The 18696-nt window shown below is 42.3% G+C and overlaps 1 protein-coding gene across 2 annotated transcripts in view; it reads right to left on the reverse strand.

The window, feature by feature from the left end:
• Nucleotides 1–18696, reverse strand: part of GPD2 (glycerol-3-phosphate dehydrogenase 2) — a 95558-nt gene that overhangs the window by 17594 nt on the left and 59268 nt on the right. For both annotated transcript variants that reach the window (XM_063116531.1, XM_063116530.1), the window contains exons 8-11: nt 14678–14842; nt 13559–13703; nt 6828–7021; nt 545–679 (exon numbers count right to left, since the gene is read on the reverse strand). In XM_063116531.1, coding sequence (XP_062972601.1) covers nt 545–679; nt 6828–7021; nt 13559–13703; nt 14678–14842 — 639 coding nt within the window. The remainder of the gene's footprint in view (nt 1–544; nt 680–6827; nt 7022–13558; nt 13704–14677; nt 14843–18696) is intronic.

An 18696-nucleotide genomic window follows, 5' to 3' on the forward strand; every position in this document is an offset into this window, starting at 1 on the left:
GAAATGGTCCTATCACTCAGGTCCCCAACATTTGGGGCTCTGTGGGCACATTTGGAATTTTGAGGGAGTATTGTGGGTACACTTACAAAATGGCTGCCATGACTCAATAATAAAATGGCTGCCATGGTGGGTATGGCAGTCAGAAACACCCATTTCCCGTAAGAAAAACTGATGAGATTAAAAGAGAAGTAATCTGCCTAAGAACCAAAGTACAAGGCAGAGGTGGAACCTGAGCTACAAAACACAAGACCACTCTTTTGAACCCAAATAAAGATGGTGTTAGAGAGCGAAGATTAAAAAATCTAAAGAAATAACATTAAAAAACAGGAAGGGCAGGGAGACAGGTGTCAAGAGAGTCGACAACAGGCACATTGGTGCCTATGGGTACCATGTTGGAGACCCCAGTCTTATCATTTCAGCACTGAGCACTTCAGCCAAAGATCTGACAGGGTTCCTTCAAAATCAGGGCTACAACATTCGAGCCACACAAACCAAGGAAGAATAATGACATCATGAAAGAAAGAGAGAAATGAAGTTCTGGTACCTGCTATGGTCACAAGGCCAGCGCCACTAACATGCACCACGTGGTTCCGAGATATGGACTGTGTGTCTTTAGAATTGGGATCTGTCACTAGGGGACGGATCCCACTCCATGCTGCCAGAACATCCCCTCTCCTCACTGCAGTGGAAAGAAGAAGAAAAAGGAAAGAAATCCCATCAGGCATGCCTTCTGATGAAAGGTTTTAAAAATAATATATGCCCTAAGTGCTGTACAAAAAAAGAAAAGCTCACCAGAATTCCTTAAATGTCATCTTGGAGAAATAATATTGCCAGCTCCACAAATGTTAATGACAGAAAGGCAAAGGAAGGGGGGGGAGAGAGAGAGAGGCAATTGCATCTTTGATTAAAAGGGAAAAAAACCCTTAATTCTTAAGCAGTGTATGAAAAAACTCACAACAATACTGTAATAAAACGAGAGAGAAAGAGAGAGAGAGAGAGAGAGAGAGAGAGAGGTTTGCCAGGTTTGGAAAAGCGAGATGGCAAGAAAGATGGGATAACTTATCTAAAATAAAAGTCTGCATCAGGCAAAGTCACCAACATTTTTTGGGTGTCAAACTCTTGACCACCTCCCAAGTCTAAATGCTATGAAAACTCTTGATCACTGATGGTTTTGAAACCTATTTCCCACAGGCTTTCTAAGCATTGCCATACCATTGAGTTGCTACTCATTCCAGCCACTTGTGCATTTAGTTTATGCTGACTTCCTTATTCTACAGTAATTTTACAAATAGCTAAGTTAGTTGAGCGCACACACCAGTGGTGATGAGAAAGTTAACTTTCAAACAGCCTTTCCCAACAAGCATCTCCATGGCGTAAACTCATTATGCTCTTTTTAAATTTCTATTTAAATGTTTTCCAAGGACTGAATGAGTTCCTCCCCATTCCCCATGTATGGAATTAACAGTTTCAAAGTATGAAAAAATACAACATCTCCACAAGCTGCTATGCGAGTTAGCAAAAAATGAAATAGCAGTTGTCTACATACACAAGTGTAACCTCCCAGGGGCCTATTATATTTGAAACCAAATGTAATAAATCCAATTAAAACTGGTACTGCTCTCCAAAATACTGCCATGATATTGTTTACAGGGAATATTGCCCTAGAACCTTTCACTTCATTGGTTAGTGGGTGAACATTTGGCACTACCACTTGTTTGACTGCATAAGAGTGGAATGAGTAGTCGACCTTTCCAGGTCAGAAGCATCCTGTAACTTCTTTCTGACATAGCAAGAACCTTGGCAATTGGGGACTGAAGACCAGTTCACACGGCTGCTCTACAACTAGTCAATTTTGAGCCCAAATGGCATGAACGTGAGGAATAGGTAATCTATGGGCTTCATTCCTAGCAAAGTCAAATCTCAATTTTGCACAATACTGAAAATTCTCTTACTGTGTAAAACGCAAAATCACAGTACACAAGGTGTCCAATTCAGTTGAACCATTTGCCAAAAGCATGATACAATCTGGGCTTGGCCAGTCACACAGGGCCTCAAGTTGCTCAAGATTTTACCTGGCCAAACCTCAGGAAGGGATACTGTAGTCAGCCGGTGCGGCAGGCATTTGCAGGAGAGAGAATTTGTCAGTGATTCTTCACGGGAGAGGGAGGTCAGGAAATTTGAAATATCTCTGTTCTCACACTTAAGCCCTCTGTTTGGGATTCTGTTTTTAAAGCACTCAGGTTACCCAGTTTCCTTTGGTCCACCTCAAGAGGTCATGGAGATGTCATTGCAGACAACACCAAAGCATTTTACTTTTCACTTGTCATCAAGATAGAATGAAGTGAAGGGGCCTCCATCAGAGGTGTCTCTTGAAAGAAGCCTATAGCCTTTCCATTTAAAAAAGATGTGTGATCACCTCTTCTAGCCACTTAGGGTGCAATACTATACTTGTTTAGACCAAAAAAAAAAGTCCCACAAGGCTGGCTGGAACGTTGTAGGAGTTGTAGGACTTCTTTCTGACTAAACATACATAGGATTGCACCATAATATAATTTTCTTCAGGATGGCAAAAGAGAACTCCCACCAACACCACCAAAAAATACACACAAAAACAACAACAGATGAGTAAAACATAAGAATATAAAAGAGTCTCAGAAGATAAAACAAGGTAAATTAAATGAGGTTTTCTTCACTTCTATTTTAACCCAACAATGTCATAGCTTCAGAGATAGTAATCTAGGAAAACTATATATAGCCAATATGGTACCACAGCTAGACCACAGAGCATGGGGATAAGAAATCCCTGCTTTGCCATGAAGCTCAGCCTAACCTATGTCACATATGCCCAGTCCAAACATTGGATCATCATCAGTTGGATCCAGATTTAGTCATGCTTAGTCATTTAGTCACGACTAACTTAGGTCCCATTGATTTCAGTGGGTCTACTCTAAGTATGATTTAAATCTGGACCCAACCGATAATGTTCCTATTCCTCCAAAGCATGAAACTCAGGAATGTGCCAGAGACTCCTGCTCTTCCTCCCCTCCCTTGCTAACTGCAATTCCTTCTCTCCCTTGTTTGAGCAAGCCACAGTTTGCCCCCACACTGAGGATACAAGTGAGATGTAATGGCAAACCATGGTTTGCCCAAACAAGGGAAGGAGGGAATCAGAGCACATGTGAAGAAACATGTGAAGAAGAGAGACCATGCTTTGAAAAACGGGGAAAGTTGCATTTGAACTGGCTGTGTGACTGCCCAGCTACAATGTCTCCCTGAACTTCTTAGGGAAAGAGTAGGACACTAATATAACAAATAAACCCCACTTCTGCATTTACAAACTGTAACACCCTAATCTTCAAATCAAGCATTAGACCATTCTTGTGCAACCCTCACTTATCTGAAGAACATTTCAATTTTTCTTATAGTTTTGTGGATTAAAACAAAACAGGGTTGAAAACTGGCCCATTAATCTAGTGTGATACAAATAGATTTATAATTCTCAGGGAGTTAAAAACATTTGTAATTCTCCCATCTAGTGAAATAGGAACCCAAAGTCACAATACACATTTTACTTTTGTGTCCTGCCATGAACTCTGGTCAAATCAGTTCTGCAGCTTTTCTGCAACTCAGTTCGCACATAACCCACAAATAACCCATTGTGTGCCACTGCTATTACGCAAGCTCACATTGGCCTGATCAGACATTGTTGTGTGATGTACAACTGGAACAATATGGGTATTCTTGAGTTAAACAACCCAAAGTTAATCTATGATTAGTTCTTAGGTTAACTTTGAGCTGTTTAACCCACAAATAACCCATAGTGTCCAGATTTGTACTTCATGCAACAACAATTGGGGGCAGATTCCAGGCAAGATGGCAAATCTTGGGTTAATTAACCCACAATTTGCCACCGTCATGTGCAAAGAGGGTTCAAGCTGTACCGTGGAAAGGCCCAAACTAGCCCTCAGAAGCACGATCAAGTACTGTTATACTAGAAGTGTGTAGGTTTTGGAGCAACTGTCATAGTCATCTCTTTGGTAGGACTCATGACAATGCTGTTCTCCGGAGCAAAATCAGACTATTATTTTTAAAATAACTGAATGGATGGATTCTCACCCAACAGGACCACCCATGCAACCCTTTGAAAATAAAACAGCCAAAATAAAGGCCTTAATTTCCTATCTCCATTCTCTTTTTCCACCCACGAAGTAGATATTTTAAAATTCCACTCTCCTAAATGCAAACAGTCTGTAAACGAATTTCATGGCCTTATTGGACAAAAAGAATCTTATACAAAGGTGTGTGTGTGTGTGAGAGAGAGAGGGGGGCCTGTTTTTTGTTTTAAAGACACTGCTTTCACAGGAGTGTTAACAGAAAAATCAATAATGCCTTGTAAAAATATCCTGAAAGAACGGAGAAGAGATCTGAGAAATCAATGTTGTTCTGCCAGCATGTTTAACCCACCCAAATGAAGTGCTAATCACAGAAATAAGATACCATATTACATTTATAAATTAATGAAACTAGAAAAAGCAGCATGTGTGACACTATAATTAAACAGCTGGAACACATCCAAGCCTGTGTAAGTTGATAACCCTGCCACTGTCTTTGGCAGCAAAAAGGCAGGTCTGCAGTGAGTTGATACGACCAGCACAATGGTTAATTCTCTAACAGACAATCTATAAACACGACTAATTACACATGTGGAAAACAGCATGCAGCCCAGGTTGGTTACTTTCAAAAGCGTTAAATGCTCAAGAAAACTACTTCTGTAGAACTGGCTTGCAAAAAAAATTGCATCTTAATCAATTCTCCAAGCCGTAGCTTCGAGGAACCAACCACCTTGCCTGACAAACTACAGCTTTTATTAATTTCTGCACGAGAGACCTAATGATAGGGGTTTTTTTTTTCTTCTCCTGTAGACCATTTTTCTTTAATGGCTACAACAATAACAGAACTATCAATTACCCATTTCAAGGAAGAACAAACAAGCAATCTAGAATTTTCAGTCTGTGAAGAGGAGGTTTCTGAATATGAATATTCAGCTTCTGTCAACACCTAGAAAGGGCAACTCAGAGTTCATGCCTTTTTATAGAATCATTTCAAAAGGACTACATGATTCAGGGGGGATTGGTAATAAAATCTAAAGCTTTTTATTTGTCTCAATACTCAGATCTGATTCTGGCTGAACAATCGGAAGACTCTTCAATGACCTAGATCAAAGGAACAGTGTGCCATTCTGACTTCCCTTTGGTCACCATATTGTTGGAGGTGGGGACACACTTTCCTTAATTGAACAACTTTTCTTCGTTGTTTAAGTTCTTTCCATAGAAGCGGAACGCAGCAGAATGGTTTCCCTTTTAAAGCTAAACAAAAAAAAATACTATGAAGGTATGCAGGCGGAAAGCTGCATCACTACTAAAATAGAGCTTTCCTTTTTCCTATTTCTTTATGTTTGTCTTAACAAGCAGCAGCCACTCTCACTTCCTATTAAGTCGAAGATCACTTCATCCAGATTAAATACCCTTTCTACAGTTATAAGCAGGACTATTAGAATTTTATACTTATTGACGGGATGCAATTCCAAATGAGGTTTGTGATTATGAGGTGCTGTACCCCTGCTTTGCATGCAGAAGTTCCCAGGTTCGATCCCTGGCATCTCCAAGGTGGGTCTGGAAAAATTCCTGCCTGAAACCCTGGAGTGTCGTTGCTGCTAGTCCGTGTCCACAACACGGGGCTAGAGGGAGCTCTGCAGCAGCCTCCGATGTTCCTATGAACAGCACTTATGCTGGATTAGAGTAAAAGGGTATGTTGGGCAAAAGTCACATGTCTTGATCGGCAACCCACATATCGGAGAAGGTTCTTCAGTCCAGCACTACATTTTCACAGAACCAGTCCCACCTTGCAAAAATAAGAATTTCTGTTGTTTTGGTGCTGAGCGGTGAGATTTTCAAGAAACTTTTCAGGGATGTAGGTTGGCTTTACAGAAGAAGGGAGGGTTTTTTTCTTTTCTTTTTTACGCTTTAAAGGAAACCTTGCCAGCTGCAGTTATCAGCCAGCAAGTTTCTTTGTTCTTGCAATCTTCAGATTTCCTTCAGGCCACATTCCTTTTCCTGGGCCAGATCACCGTGAAACGACGCAAACGAGGTTTCTTTTAATGGCTGGAGAGGCTTCTTTTAAAGTGTAAACAACTCAGCCACCTTGTCTGTGAAGACAGGTGAGCCAACCCCTGTACTGAAACTCTCAGAAATTTCTCACTGCCCCTCACCCCAAATTCCAGGATGTTTTCTCACCCCACCCCACCCACATCCTTCTGCAAATGGCCAAATTCAGTATTTGTTGAAATATTGGCCCAGCTTTAGTTTTGTACAGACTTCCCTATGCACATCAAAAGTAGTATCATATATCATCCAAAATCCTCAATGCAGAGGTGGGGAACCTCTTTCAGCCCAAGGGCCAAATTCCATTTCAGAGAAGCTCTCAGGGGGCCACATTCCAAAAAGATGGGAAGGGGACAAAACCCCACAAAACTACCAGCATATTTTAGCTTAAAGGTCTTACTACCAGTAACTCAGCCTTAGGAGAGGTGTTTCAACTTCTTGGCATTGGAGGGGGGAAAGCAAAAGCCAAAAAGCCACTAAAGAATCAGCAGAGGGGGGAAATGGGATGGGGCCAGGAGAAGCGGGAGTGGCCGTCTGGTTTGAGACCCCAGGAGATCTGGATTTGGCCCACAGGCCTGAGGTTCTACATTCCTGCCTTAGTGGAGAGAACATGTTTTAGAAGTCAGAAGTATTCTTGCAGCAACAACTAATATTACTAAAAATTACCTTCAACATCACAGCTAAGGTAGTTGCGCACTTCTGTCAAAATGAAGTTAATATCTTCTTCTGTAGGAATTGGGTGATGGGTGACTTCCGTTGCAGTATCAGTGGTACCAGCAATAGTCATCTTTTGCCACGGCAAGAAGAAAATCACTCTTCCATCACTGGTGGATGGGTCAAGGAGTCCCATATTATCAGGGCTGGAATAGACAAAGATTTTGCTTTTACCTCTTAAAAACATTCAATTTGAAAAAAGAAGGTGGCATGATCAATATTTTAAAAGGACAACCGTAGGGGGCATATGAAGGTCACGGAAGACACTGTAATCCAGCCTTCCCCAACACATCTGGAGGGCACCCCGTTGGGGAAAAAGTGTCATAATCACTGTCAGCTCAAGATGCGGAGCTCACTGAAACCTGCCATATTAGAAAGAGGGGAACAAATCCTTAGAAACCAATGGGCACTTTCTCAGCCAGCCAGGTTTATATATAGTTACGTCGAAGCTGTGTTTGGAGCGGTGGTCCAGATGGCATTGTTTGGTAATGAGGAACTTCACATGTACACTGTACATCAGCCTTCCCCACTGGTGCCCTCCAGATGTGCTAGCCTGCAACTCCCATAATTCCCAGCCAGAAGGGCCATTGGGGAAGGCTGCTTTCGATGAACAGAGTGGTGATGGTGGTGGTGGCGCTGCCTGATCCTTGACCTGCCAGGTAGGAATAGCTTGCTACGCTGGACTTATAGCACCCACTCTTTTTAGACCAGCAGGAGCCGCCACCAATTGCAATGTAGAGAACAGTGTGCAACAACCAAAGCACCAAAAGAAGAAAGCACTCAAATAAGAACAGACACAGGCAGAACTGTCCTCACCCCAGACCTGCCCATTGGGGGTGTTGCGACGGACTGAAGGCACCCTCCTGCTGGCAGAGAGGAGCTCTACTGGCAAGGGAGAGAGTCTCCATATGCTCTGATGGCCCAGTTCCACCAACGAAAAGCTCTGCGGGCAGAAAGCTACCCGTTGTGGTGTTCCTGCTAGCAGCAGCAAGCGTACCGTAAACAAGCAAAGTTCCGTGGCAGGGCCCCAGATCGGGCCCTTCAGCTATGCCAGCCTGGTGCTGCCATACCGAATTTCTCTCGCATTGCTTCTTGGGGCTAGAGAGGAACAACCAGGTTGAAAAGCCAAGCAAAATGCCCACCCCCCACCCGTGTCGGTGAGGTGAGGTGCCAGATGTGCCACTTTGCTCTTCCTTAATCCCATTCAGGATTTTGCAGATTTTTTTTTTTATAAATGCAGGTTATAGTGGTCCATTCAAGCAGTAGCCTGCCCACGAGAAAAGTGTCACAGTGAACACAACCCTAATCCCAAAGGGAGCTCCCTGTCTATTCAAAGAGCCAGGCAGGGCGGGAGGAGGCTTTTACAGCTTCTCCATCCTCCGATTTCACCATTTTCAGATAGATAGGCCTCTTACTCTATCTACCTGACTTACCTTTGGGTGGACAGCGATGGAGAGGCTGTTGGATTGGGCGAATCCAGGACTCCCCTCCTCCCACCATCCTGACTCGCTTTTCCCCGCTCCAATCTCTTCTGAAGACCCAACAGCAGGGCAGAAGAATCTGAACTCAGGTTCCCGCCCCTGAGCTGTGGGAAGTATTTAACAGCGACATTCCGCAAACTCAAATTGTCCTAGCGGAAGTCCACAGAATCCTTCCATTGCACAAGTGGTTGCCCATTTCACTTGCACAACCAGTTGTGCGAGCCGTTGCACAACCGCTCACACAACGGGTTGCACAAAAGTTAGGCAAACGTGACTTTAGTTGGATTCTCTTCTAGCGCATAGTTCAGAACGTAGTTTCCGCTAGCGCAACGTCATTGGTGTTAAGGGAATGACTCAGTTGGATACCCCAGTTGGATCCTGAGGAGCCATAGGGCTGCTCTGCCCAACTCATATATTCACATCCAAATAGAAAAACTCATTCAGCTTCATACATGACTGTGCAAATGTTTTTTGTTTGTTTTTTCTGCACAGATATTATCTTGGTGAAGGAATAAAGAAATATCACGTGTGAAACACCCCTTATGGAGATGATGACAATTACATCCACTTGAAGTCTAAGTTCTAAACTAAGAAGTCTTTGAGATGATATTTATATACAGCTTAAGGATACATTTGGAGAAGTACACCTTAAAAAGTGGGTGTCAACATGGACTTGTGCAAGGTAAACTATGGCAGACAAGTAATTACTTTTCAAAATGAAATCACTATTGATTTAGAGAGGCAGAAAAAACTTAGAAATTTAATATACAGACTTAAACTATTCAAAAAACTTTTGACACGTTTTCAAATAAGATTTCTAAATTGGGTTAAAATAAGCAGAACTACAGAAGGCCTGAGTATATTCTTTGCAGAGATTGCTGGGAGATAATCTGTATTCATTTTTAATGTCAGTGAATCACTAGAGTAACTAAAATGGGAAGAAGGGTAAAATCTCAGATCTCATTGCCTTGCCCAATTCTACCATATCATCTTTTAAATATTAAGTTGCCAAAGAGTAGAAAGTTCTAGCGTACAACCAGGATGAGTTTCTAGGACACAATTATAATACTTAGCATTTAAACAGTGCTTCAGAGCATTCAAAGAATTTCACATACATTACTACAGAACAAACTTGCAAGGTAGATCAGTTTGATTATCTCCGTGTTGCAGATGGGGTTGAGGCAAAGAAGTAGCATATCTAAACTCACCAGATGAATTAATAGTAAAGGTGATATTTCAGCCCTCTCTTGGACCATTATGCTACACTAGGTCTCAATACATGATACAAACTTGATTCACTTCCGGATCACAGGGGGGCTGGGGCAGCTTCTGATTTGCATTTCCTATTGTCCATTTCAATCTTGGACATACAGAAGTTTCCAGCCTAACTCTTTGCTTTTCATCTCCAACCTTCTCCCCCTTCTCATGCTCTCTGCATTTTAAGTGTGTTTTAAGAGGTGTTTCAAGTGGTGTTAAGACCTACTGCTTGGAAGGACTTTTTTGTTTTTACTCAAAAGTCCACTAACAAAAGTTAGTTATGTAGCTCCTTGCTTCCCAATCCTCCTCCCCCAAAGAGGAAAAAACAACATCAGAATCTACCTTGGAAGGAGATACTTCCCAGACTATGTAATACCTGATCATCAGACCTTATAGATATCTGCTTTTGAATGTAGCATGATGCTTACACAGGAATCCTAGGGGTGGGGCTTGAAGGAACGACAGGAGCATGAGACTGGCCCAGGAGAGAGGACCCACCAAATATTAAATGATAATGAGATCCCACAATGAATGTGGCAGTGACAGCTGGTGGCCACTCTGGCAGGTGGGACAGAGGGTGGGCGCCCCCAGATGGATGATGCTAGAAGCCAATGCAACTCAAGCTGCAGTAACTAGCTTCCAAGTATGTTCTGTTTCTTAGAGCACATTTCAAGCCAATGTCTGATCAGCGAACCAAGATATATTGGGCTTTCCCATTTCCTGGGAGAAAAGTACCAAGATAGGGTTGTATTCAATATTAGCCCTACTTAGAGCAGACCCACTGAAGTGAATGGGACAACATTGGGGCTAACTTTGGATACAATCCTCTGGATAAAACCCCACAAGTTCTGCCTGAAGCAATTATCTTTGGATCAGGCCTCTGTTTTTGCATCTTCCAAGAGGCAGAACCACAGCCGGTGTAGTGGCCAACAATCTAAAAGCGACATGAATTGAATTACGGATTGAAATTTACAAGAGATTACAGTCACACTAATACCATCATGGGTGTGAGATAGTCATGCAGTAGCTACTTAAGTGAGGCCATGTATTGAAGGAACAGAATTAATGAGAGCAGAGGGAACACAGGGACCATTAATGAAGGATATAAAAATGTAAGAACCCACCGGGAAACTCTTGCATTGTATTAACATTAAATTAATTAAATCTTATCTACATTTACACATAAAAAGCCTTTAAACTATTTACCATTTCCCCTAGATGAAGTCAAAGTACTCTCCCAAAGAGACAAGTAGTATCAATGAAATGACATGCATTTTCTGCTAAACAAGATTCAACAGGCACCGGAGGGGGCAAAAACTTAAATACACACATTTAAATTTCAGTTGGAGGCATATATTTATTATACAGACAAATTCTCCGGCTTATCTGTCTTTAGGATAGTATCAGTGCAGTCTTCACTCAGCGGTACCGAGAATGATATATGTAGGCAGCAATTGCTTTTGAAAGGAAGTAATCTGAATATTGAAAGATGCTCAGGAATAGGGCAAAGATGGAGGCTGACAGAGTTTATTATACAGTAAATAAGCCAGATACATCACACACACACGTACACGTACATATCTTGAGTTCCATCCAAGACTGAAGATGATGTAGTTTACTATAACCAGCATTAACTAGCCTCAAGCTCTCTCTTGGTAAAATATTAAAGGCCAAAATATTTGTTTTCAGCTGCTACTGGGCACTCTTTTTATAGGGAATGCTTTAGAGTGATCTCATGATGTTCATTACCATAGGTAGACGATGCGGGCAGTAGCCCCAGCAGCCGTGCAAAGAGCTACGAGCAATTGCCCCAGCTGCACAATTTTAAAGCATGTATAAGAAGTGCAGAGTATGAAGAAGGTACCCTTGTCCTAAAGTTCTGTTCCTTTATGGAAGAAAGGAATCATGTCGTCGTCTTCTTCTTCTTCTTCTTCTTCTTCTTCTTCTTCTTCTTCTTCTTCTTCTTCTTCTTCTTCTTCTTCTTCTTCTTCTTCTTCTTCTTCTTCTTCTTCTTCTTCTTCTTCTTCTTCTTCTTCTTCTTCTTCTTCTTCTTCTTCTTCTTCTTCTTCTTCTTCTTCTTCTTCTTCTTCTTCTTCTTCTTCTTCTTCTTCTTCTTCTTCTTCTTCTTCTTCTTCTTCTTCTTCTTCTTCTTCTTCTTCTTCTTCTTCTTCTTCTTGCCTTTTGCCTTTTGCCTTTTGCCGAATACTGTAATTCCTGCTCTGGACTTTTACAAGCCTGAGCCTATGAACTGGATCAAGAAGTAAGATCTCTTGGTCAAGAACCCAAATGATGCCTCATTCTCTGCCCCGCATGAGAGCAGGAGCAATCCAACACCACTGTGAAGTAGTAGCCGATTCCTGCACCCAGACAAGGCCATTGTGCTCTGGGCAAGGCTAGGCAGGCTGATTTACAGATGAGAAATCCCACGAGGCTTCCTATACATGAATACATGCTGGGTTACCAAAGAACCTGGCCTTATTTAGCTCTTTGATAAGATCCTATTTTAACTGGAAGTTTTCTTTCGGTTAGCTAGACTGCACATTAAGTGCAGGAAGAGACTTTGTGATGTTCAGCCGAAGAATGGGATTTTCTGCAAGACGCAATACATTGGCCTGGATCCGAAGGACCATGGGAGGAAGACTGTGGCCTTAGCTAGACCTAAGCTTTATCCCGGGGTCATCCCTGCCTGCTCCCTGGATATCCTGTGTGTCATTTACATGAACAGGGATGACCCTGGGACGATCCCAGGATAAACCTTATGTCTAGCTAAGGCCAAAGAGACCCGAGCATTGTTCCGCAGAGGTGCAAGAGCATGCGCGTAAGTTCATACAGTGCTACAATAGGAAGAGTCTCTTCTACAGCATTTCTTCTGCTTGGACAAGCCTTGCACAAACTCTGACACATGAGTTCACACAACTTCTCATGCAAGTAGAATGACATCCTTTGGATTTTGTTTTATTTGTCTCACACAGCAGTCTCACACAAGGTGGAAAACAACCTTTCCATGAGTGAAGCATCACTTCTTCTGCATGTGGAAGGTCATTTTTCAATGCGACCCATTGTTACTAATGGTGGGCTGGCTGGGAATGATGAGAGTTGCAATCCAACACAACTGGAGGGCACTGGCTTGGGGAATGCTGAGTTAGTATTTCTATAGCACATTTCGAGTGTACAGAGCACTTTATGACAGCCTTTATGACGGTCATGTAATGTAGGGCAGTATTGCAGGCATGGATCCAGAGCTAAGAGAACAGTCACTTGCTTCACATTACCTAGTGGTTTCTCTTTGGCATTAGAGCAGGGGTGAGGAACCTTAGGCCCAGGGGCCAAATCTGGCCCACCTGGCATCTTAATTTGGCCCTCCAGGGTTCCCCAGATGCCAATGCCCCTTTCCCCAGGCCCCACCCTCTTTCCCCCAACCACCAATGGTTGGGCAGTTTCCCAGCTTCTCTGCAGTTTTCCTCCATTCTAATAGGTTGGAGTGATTACCCAATGACCTCTTTATAATCAAGACACAGATCTCTGTTAGGATTCTTTAAATGAAGGCTAGGTTACCCAGGCAGGCAGTGAGGGACAAAACATTTTTACACACAGTGGTTAGAGGTGGAAGATTGATTGTAGCAGCACAGCAAAATATTCCAATCTGTAAGTCAGATCCCTTGAAAAGTACCCATTTGTGGTCTTGCACACTTGTTGCCAAAGTCAGCCAAACAGAAAACCCTGGCCCTCCCTGGCAAAAGTGATGGCTTCTTCCTGACTTGCACAAAATAGCTTTCCTGTGTGTGCTTGTGTGTGTGCATTGTGGGTGGGGGCAGAAGAACAGAAGCTTGCATTCAACCTGCACCATTAAACCTGCAAGTCTCTCTCTCTCTCTAACTCATTTCTTTCCTGTTAGGCACACATCTTAAGATTGTTATAAATGATCCTGGTTTTGAATATCGTTACCTGTAATAGCCAGGCATCACAATATGAACGCCTGCGCTTGGCTGACAGATGTTTGGTACTTCCTGCTCATCCATTTTCCGCAGAGAGTCTGTGAAAGGTCCTGTAGCATTGATAACACATTTGGCTTTGACATCAAATTCCTGCCCTGTGAAAGAAAACAGCATCAATCACATACTCCATTTGTTTCCCTGTTCACTGACTCTCTGGATTATTAATTTATCTATGAAGTTAACCTATTGTGAAGTGTGTGTATATACACACGCATGCACACACACGCACACAGTGGGCTATAAGAATTGAGCAGCTGGGATTATTTTTTAAAAAAACAGAAAATACCTTGCTTTTTTAAAATAAAAAAATAAAAAACAGCATATGCAGCAAAAAAAAAAATTATTTTTTTAAAAAAAGATGAGACACACAGAAGCAAATCCTCTCCGATAAAAATCAAGAGTGGCAACAGCAGCTCTCCTCCCCCAATTTTCGCTTTATTTATTGAGTTCTATATATTTAATGACATTCTTAGAGGCTGAAATTTGTTAAATGGTACTATTACTGAATGTACGCCACACGGTATTTTACAACGTCAGCTTTGCTTGACAGAAGGGCTTGGATGTAAAAGCGTGGCTTAGCTTGCCAAAGCGCTAGGGTTTGAATGAAAACCTGACAGAAGTTAAAGATGATTGGCATTAATGACATGCCACTGCACTTTGGAAATATGCCTCCTTTGTCAGTTAAGTGATATTTACAAACTCCAACCTCCCGTTGCACTCTTCCCCTCCCCCCTCCTTTCTACCTTTAGCGGGGGGGGTTAAAAAAGAAAAAAAAATCATCCCCTTTTCTTTAAACAAAAAAGCAAAATGCATTTGTAGACAGCTGTGCTTTATTGCAGTTCAACAACCATGTGCTCCAAATGCCTATATTAGGAAGGATGGCAGGGGGATTCCGGATGATCCACCACACACCAGAGAATACACGCAGACCCCGCTCCCCCAATGGTTCCTGAAAAATGGAAGCTGAGCGAAGGCAGGTGCCGCGTGCGTGCTGACGTTAACTTATCCGTTAGGTGAAGGGAGGCAAAGGGCCTCTTTCAAAAGACCACGGCGCACGGAGCCTACGTACCTGTTAGAACATCCCTGCACCTCGCTCCGCAGACACGGCTCTTCCCGCTATTTGGATCCGTCTTCTTCAGCAAGCGCACCACTTCAGTGTAATTGGCTGTGGCAGCCCCGTACCTGGCAGCAGTGAGGGCAATAGCAAGGTTCATTCGTGCGTCGTTGTGCTGTCCTGCAGCGGGGGGCAGAATCAAAGGAAGGACATGAGTCACCTCAAGCCACTGACTTGTGGTATGGAAGTGTGTCAGAACCGATCTGTCACATCTGTCCCTGTCACATTGAATCGGAGTGATGGCTGGTCAGGTCTAACAAGAATTATTCAGAGAGAGTGAGAGAGAGAAACATTGTCCCTCGGTAGGGCAAATCATTCACCTCCCCTTTTTGAAACAGCAGAAACATACAAAAGCGCAAACGTTTGCAAATGGCCAGGATTACTATCCAAGCAATGCTTGCTGAGATGTTGCATTTGAATTCTTGGTATTATCATTCTGTCAAGAACCACAGATGAACACAAGCTGCCACTTTCCTTTTTGGAGGAAGGGAGGGCTTCTCAAATCCCCCCCAACCCCACCCCAAAATCCAGCATTAATACCGCATCTCCCAAGAAAGTATTTTTTGACGGCCCCACTGGTGTTAATTAACAATCTCGATTAGCACACACACCGCGTGACATTAAAAAAGAAAAGAAAAGCAATGATCTTTCAGAGATTCCTCTACTAAGCCACAACTGCCTATAAAACAGGCGTTCGTTTTATGCACATTTTAAGTTTGCAACGAACAGTATTTACAGTTTTAAAAAAATTCAAACCTTGAACCCACATACAGGCAGAAAAACAAGGTTTAGTGAATAGATCACTCTTAACATTTATATCATAAAAGATTTATTACTGAATCTCCTTAGCGGGGGTGGGGTGGGGGGAGAATCAACATGTAAGGGAGAGTGCAGGGAGGGGGAGGGGGAAGGGGAGGAAAGAGAAAGAAGAGGGGAGATGATTAATTACTTTAAAATAGTGGCATCACCTGAGACTTTCTATTTATTATTGCCACTGAAGTTAAAAACCCTGGATGTTGGCTGGGAGCAATTATTCCGCGTAGCAAGGGCCAAGCTCCGTGTGCCCGGAATAATTAATTACAAAGGGCCAGACCTCCAAAGGCAGGGTTCAGCATGGCCACGTGTTGTGATCAGTTGTATCAAGATAATACTGATAAAAGGGGGGAATGGATGGTAATGGAGACTGTTGTTGATTTATGTAGCCAGCATACCAAGTGTTCAGTATAAATGATTTATGTAAAGTTCGGCCCCTTCCGATTCTGCTTGAGCAACACCCAGACGCTATACAAGTAATCCGTTTCAAAATCAAAAGGGCAAAAACGCAGAAACGTAGAAAGAGGATCAATGGTTCCCAGAACTCTGCAACACCCCATCCCCCCCCTTCAAGACATCTTATTCCAGCGTGGCGGAAGCAGAGTGAGTGAAGCTTAAGAAAGCTAAATAGGTGCTAGGGAAAAGAAAACCCCAAAGAGGACAAGATCGAAGAACAATAGCTTCAGTGAAAAGCCAAAAGGGTTTGATTTATTTTCAGCATTTTCATTATATTTAACTGCCTGAGTCACTTCAGCTGCCTGCAGATAGAAAACGAGTGGGATCAGATCAAAAACTATAATAAACAAATTAAATGGAAGCTTCCCCAGTATTTAACAAAAGAGAGAGAGAGAGAGAGGGAATACTAATAAGTCACAAAATAAATTAAAGATAGAAAATGTGGCTATGTTAAAAAGTATCCAGAAGTAGCTTGATTATTTTATTATATTATTGCATTTTTATGCTGCCTTTTTTCTTCCAAGGAACCCAAGGTGGCATACATAATCCTCCTCTTTTCCATTTTAATCCTCAAAACAACAACCCTGTGAGGTAAGTTGGACTGAGAGTCTGTGACTGGACCAAAGTCACCCAGTAAGCTTCCATGGCCGAGCGGGGACTAGAACCCGGATCTCTCGGCTCCTAGTCCGACATTCTAGCCACTACATCACACTGGTTCTCACTAAACCATACTGGCTCTTACAATATGCAAGCTTTGTGTTTGTGACTTAAAAAAAAATCTAGCTAAAATTCTCTACTTGAGTATGTATGTGTCATATGAACAAAAATCTGCTCCTTGGTTCTTTGAAACTACGCACACACACACACACACACACACACTTACAAACAAGCTTTCTAAGTGCAGAAGGGATTTCCAAGATTGGTGGAGGCCACTTCAATAATGGCAAATGACAGTGATGGAGTATTTCTGTTATATTCTCAGTGGTGAAATGTTATTTAACAAGGAGCTATATCTCATTTAAGGGAAATAGCAAGGCATCTATGGATTCTTGGAATAAAAAGAGACTTGTGGTTTCCTACTATGGCTCAGGTTTTACGTAAAAGAACAACTAATTGCTGTACTATATAAATACAATTCACAATGGAAGTTTCCCCCGCAAAAGAGAAGATGCATCTGGGAAGGTGATCATAAAAGGATGCTTTGAGGATGTTGTTTCCTGCTCAGATTGTTGTGGCATGGGGATCATCGCTTGCTACACAAGGGGCTCCTACTACTTTTTTCCCATCTCAAGGAGATTTTTCTTTGCACAATCACAATCTCAGCAAGATCCACAATGTTATTTACATATCCACATACATTCACACAAATTCCTAACTATCACATATTCAGCAGTACTCATAAAATCAACTGCAATATTGGGAAGGCAATGACGGAGCTGAATGCATATAGAGTTTTTCACAAGGCCCAAATCCATGTGGGTACCACCATGGAAGGATGGGTCAGGACAACATGGATTGTGTGTGAGTCCATCCTTAAAGATGCTGCAGCCATAGCTGGTTATACTGACGAGAGTACGGGGGAACTGCAAACATGGGAGTAGGGTCATTTATTTATTTATTTATTTATTTATTTCATTTCTATACCGCCCAATAGCCAGAGCTCACAGAGATGTTCTTCAAACTCCAGGAACCTGTTAGAGACACCTGAATCCAAAAGTCCAGTCATAAAGGAATTAACATAGTTAACAACTAATGTTTCCAAATTCCTTTGAATTAAATTGACTATAGAACTACATGGCAGAGAAAAGTAGGGAAGTCTGTCTTTTTCACTGCTAGAAGTAAATCTCTAGGAGTATCTCTGTTCTGGGAAAGTAGGTAACAGCTACCAATTTGCTTTCTCTGACATATGTGGTTTCCTTTCCCCAGTCATGGGTGCCCTCTAGAGGTCTGGCTGGCCAACAAACACCTCTATTGCCAAGTCATGTCTCCAGATATCGCTCTTCTTAGGAGTATAAGTCTTATAAAAAGGCAGAAACATCTTCTATCTTGGTTCATGAATGATTAATTTGACAAAGAGAGAGGGGGAGGAGTCTCTCCTGTTGGACTGACAGTTGGTTGAAAAGCAAAAAGGATGGAGAGGATTTCTGCTGGAAGACAAGTCAAAAGCCCCAAAGCAAACATAACAAGACACGTGTTCTCAATTCGATATGCACATACTTTTAGTACTCCGATTAAGTATGGGTTTGTTCTAGTATTCTGCTGAAAAACATTCCTCAGTTCTAACGCATACAATTGCTCAAGTTCTACAACAGCTATGAGGAATATGTAGCTTTCCAGATGTTGTTGTGTTCCAACCCCCAAGAGCCTCAGGCACCATGACCAACAGTTGGGATGATTGGAGCTGTGGTCCAACACCATCTGGGGGGACAGAGGTCTTCCACTCCTGATCAAAAAGATTTAGATCTTTGGCATGCATTTAATCATTTATAACAATGGTTTTCAAACAGCGTTTCTAGGAACCCACAGAGTTCTCTGAAATCTTATCTGATGTTCCTGAAATAGATCTGCAATGGCAAACAAGCTTCCCTAAAATATGCCTTGTCTACCTTTACTGAACTTTCTCTACAAGCTTCATTTGGCCACTAGAGCGTTCCGTAGCAGTTTGCCACTGATTTTCAGTGGCAAATTGCTGGGGTTCCTGCCAG

Source organism: Elgaria multicarinata, chromosome 2, assembly GCF_023053635.1.
Source record: "Elgaria multicarinata webbii isolate HBS135686 ecotype San Diego chromosome 2, rElgMul1.1.pri, whole genome shotgun sequence".
Classification (NCBI taxonomy): Eukaryota; Metazoa; Chordata; class Lepidosauria; order Squamata; family Anguidae; genus Elgaria; species Elgaria multicarinata.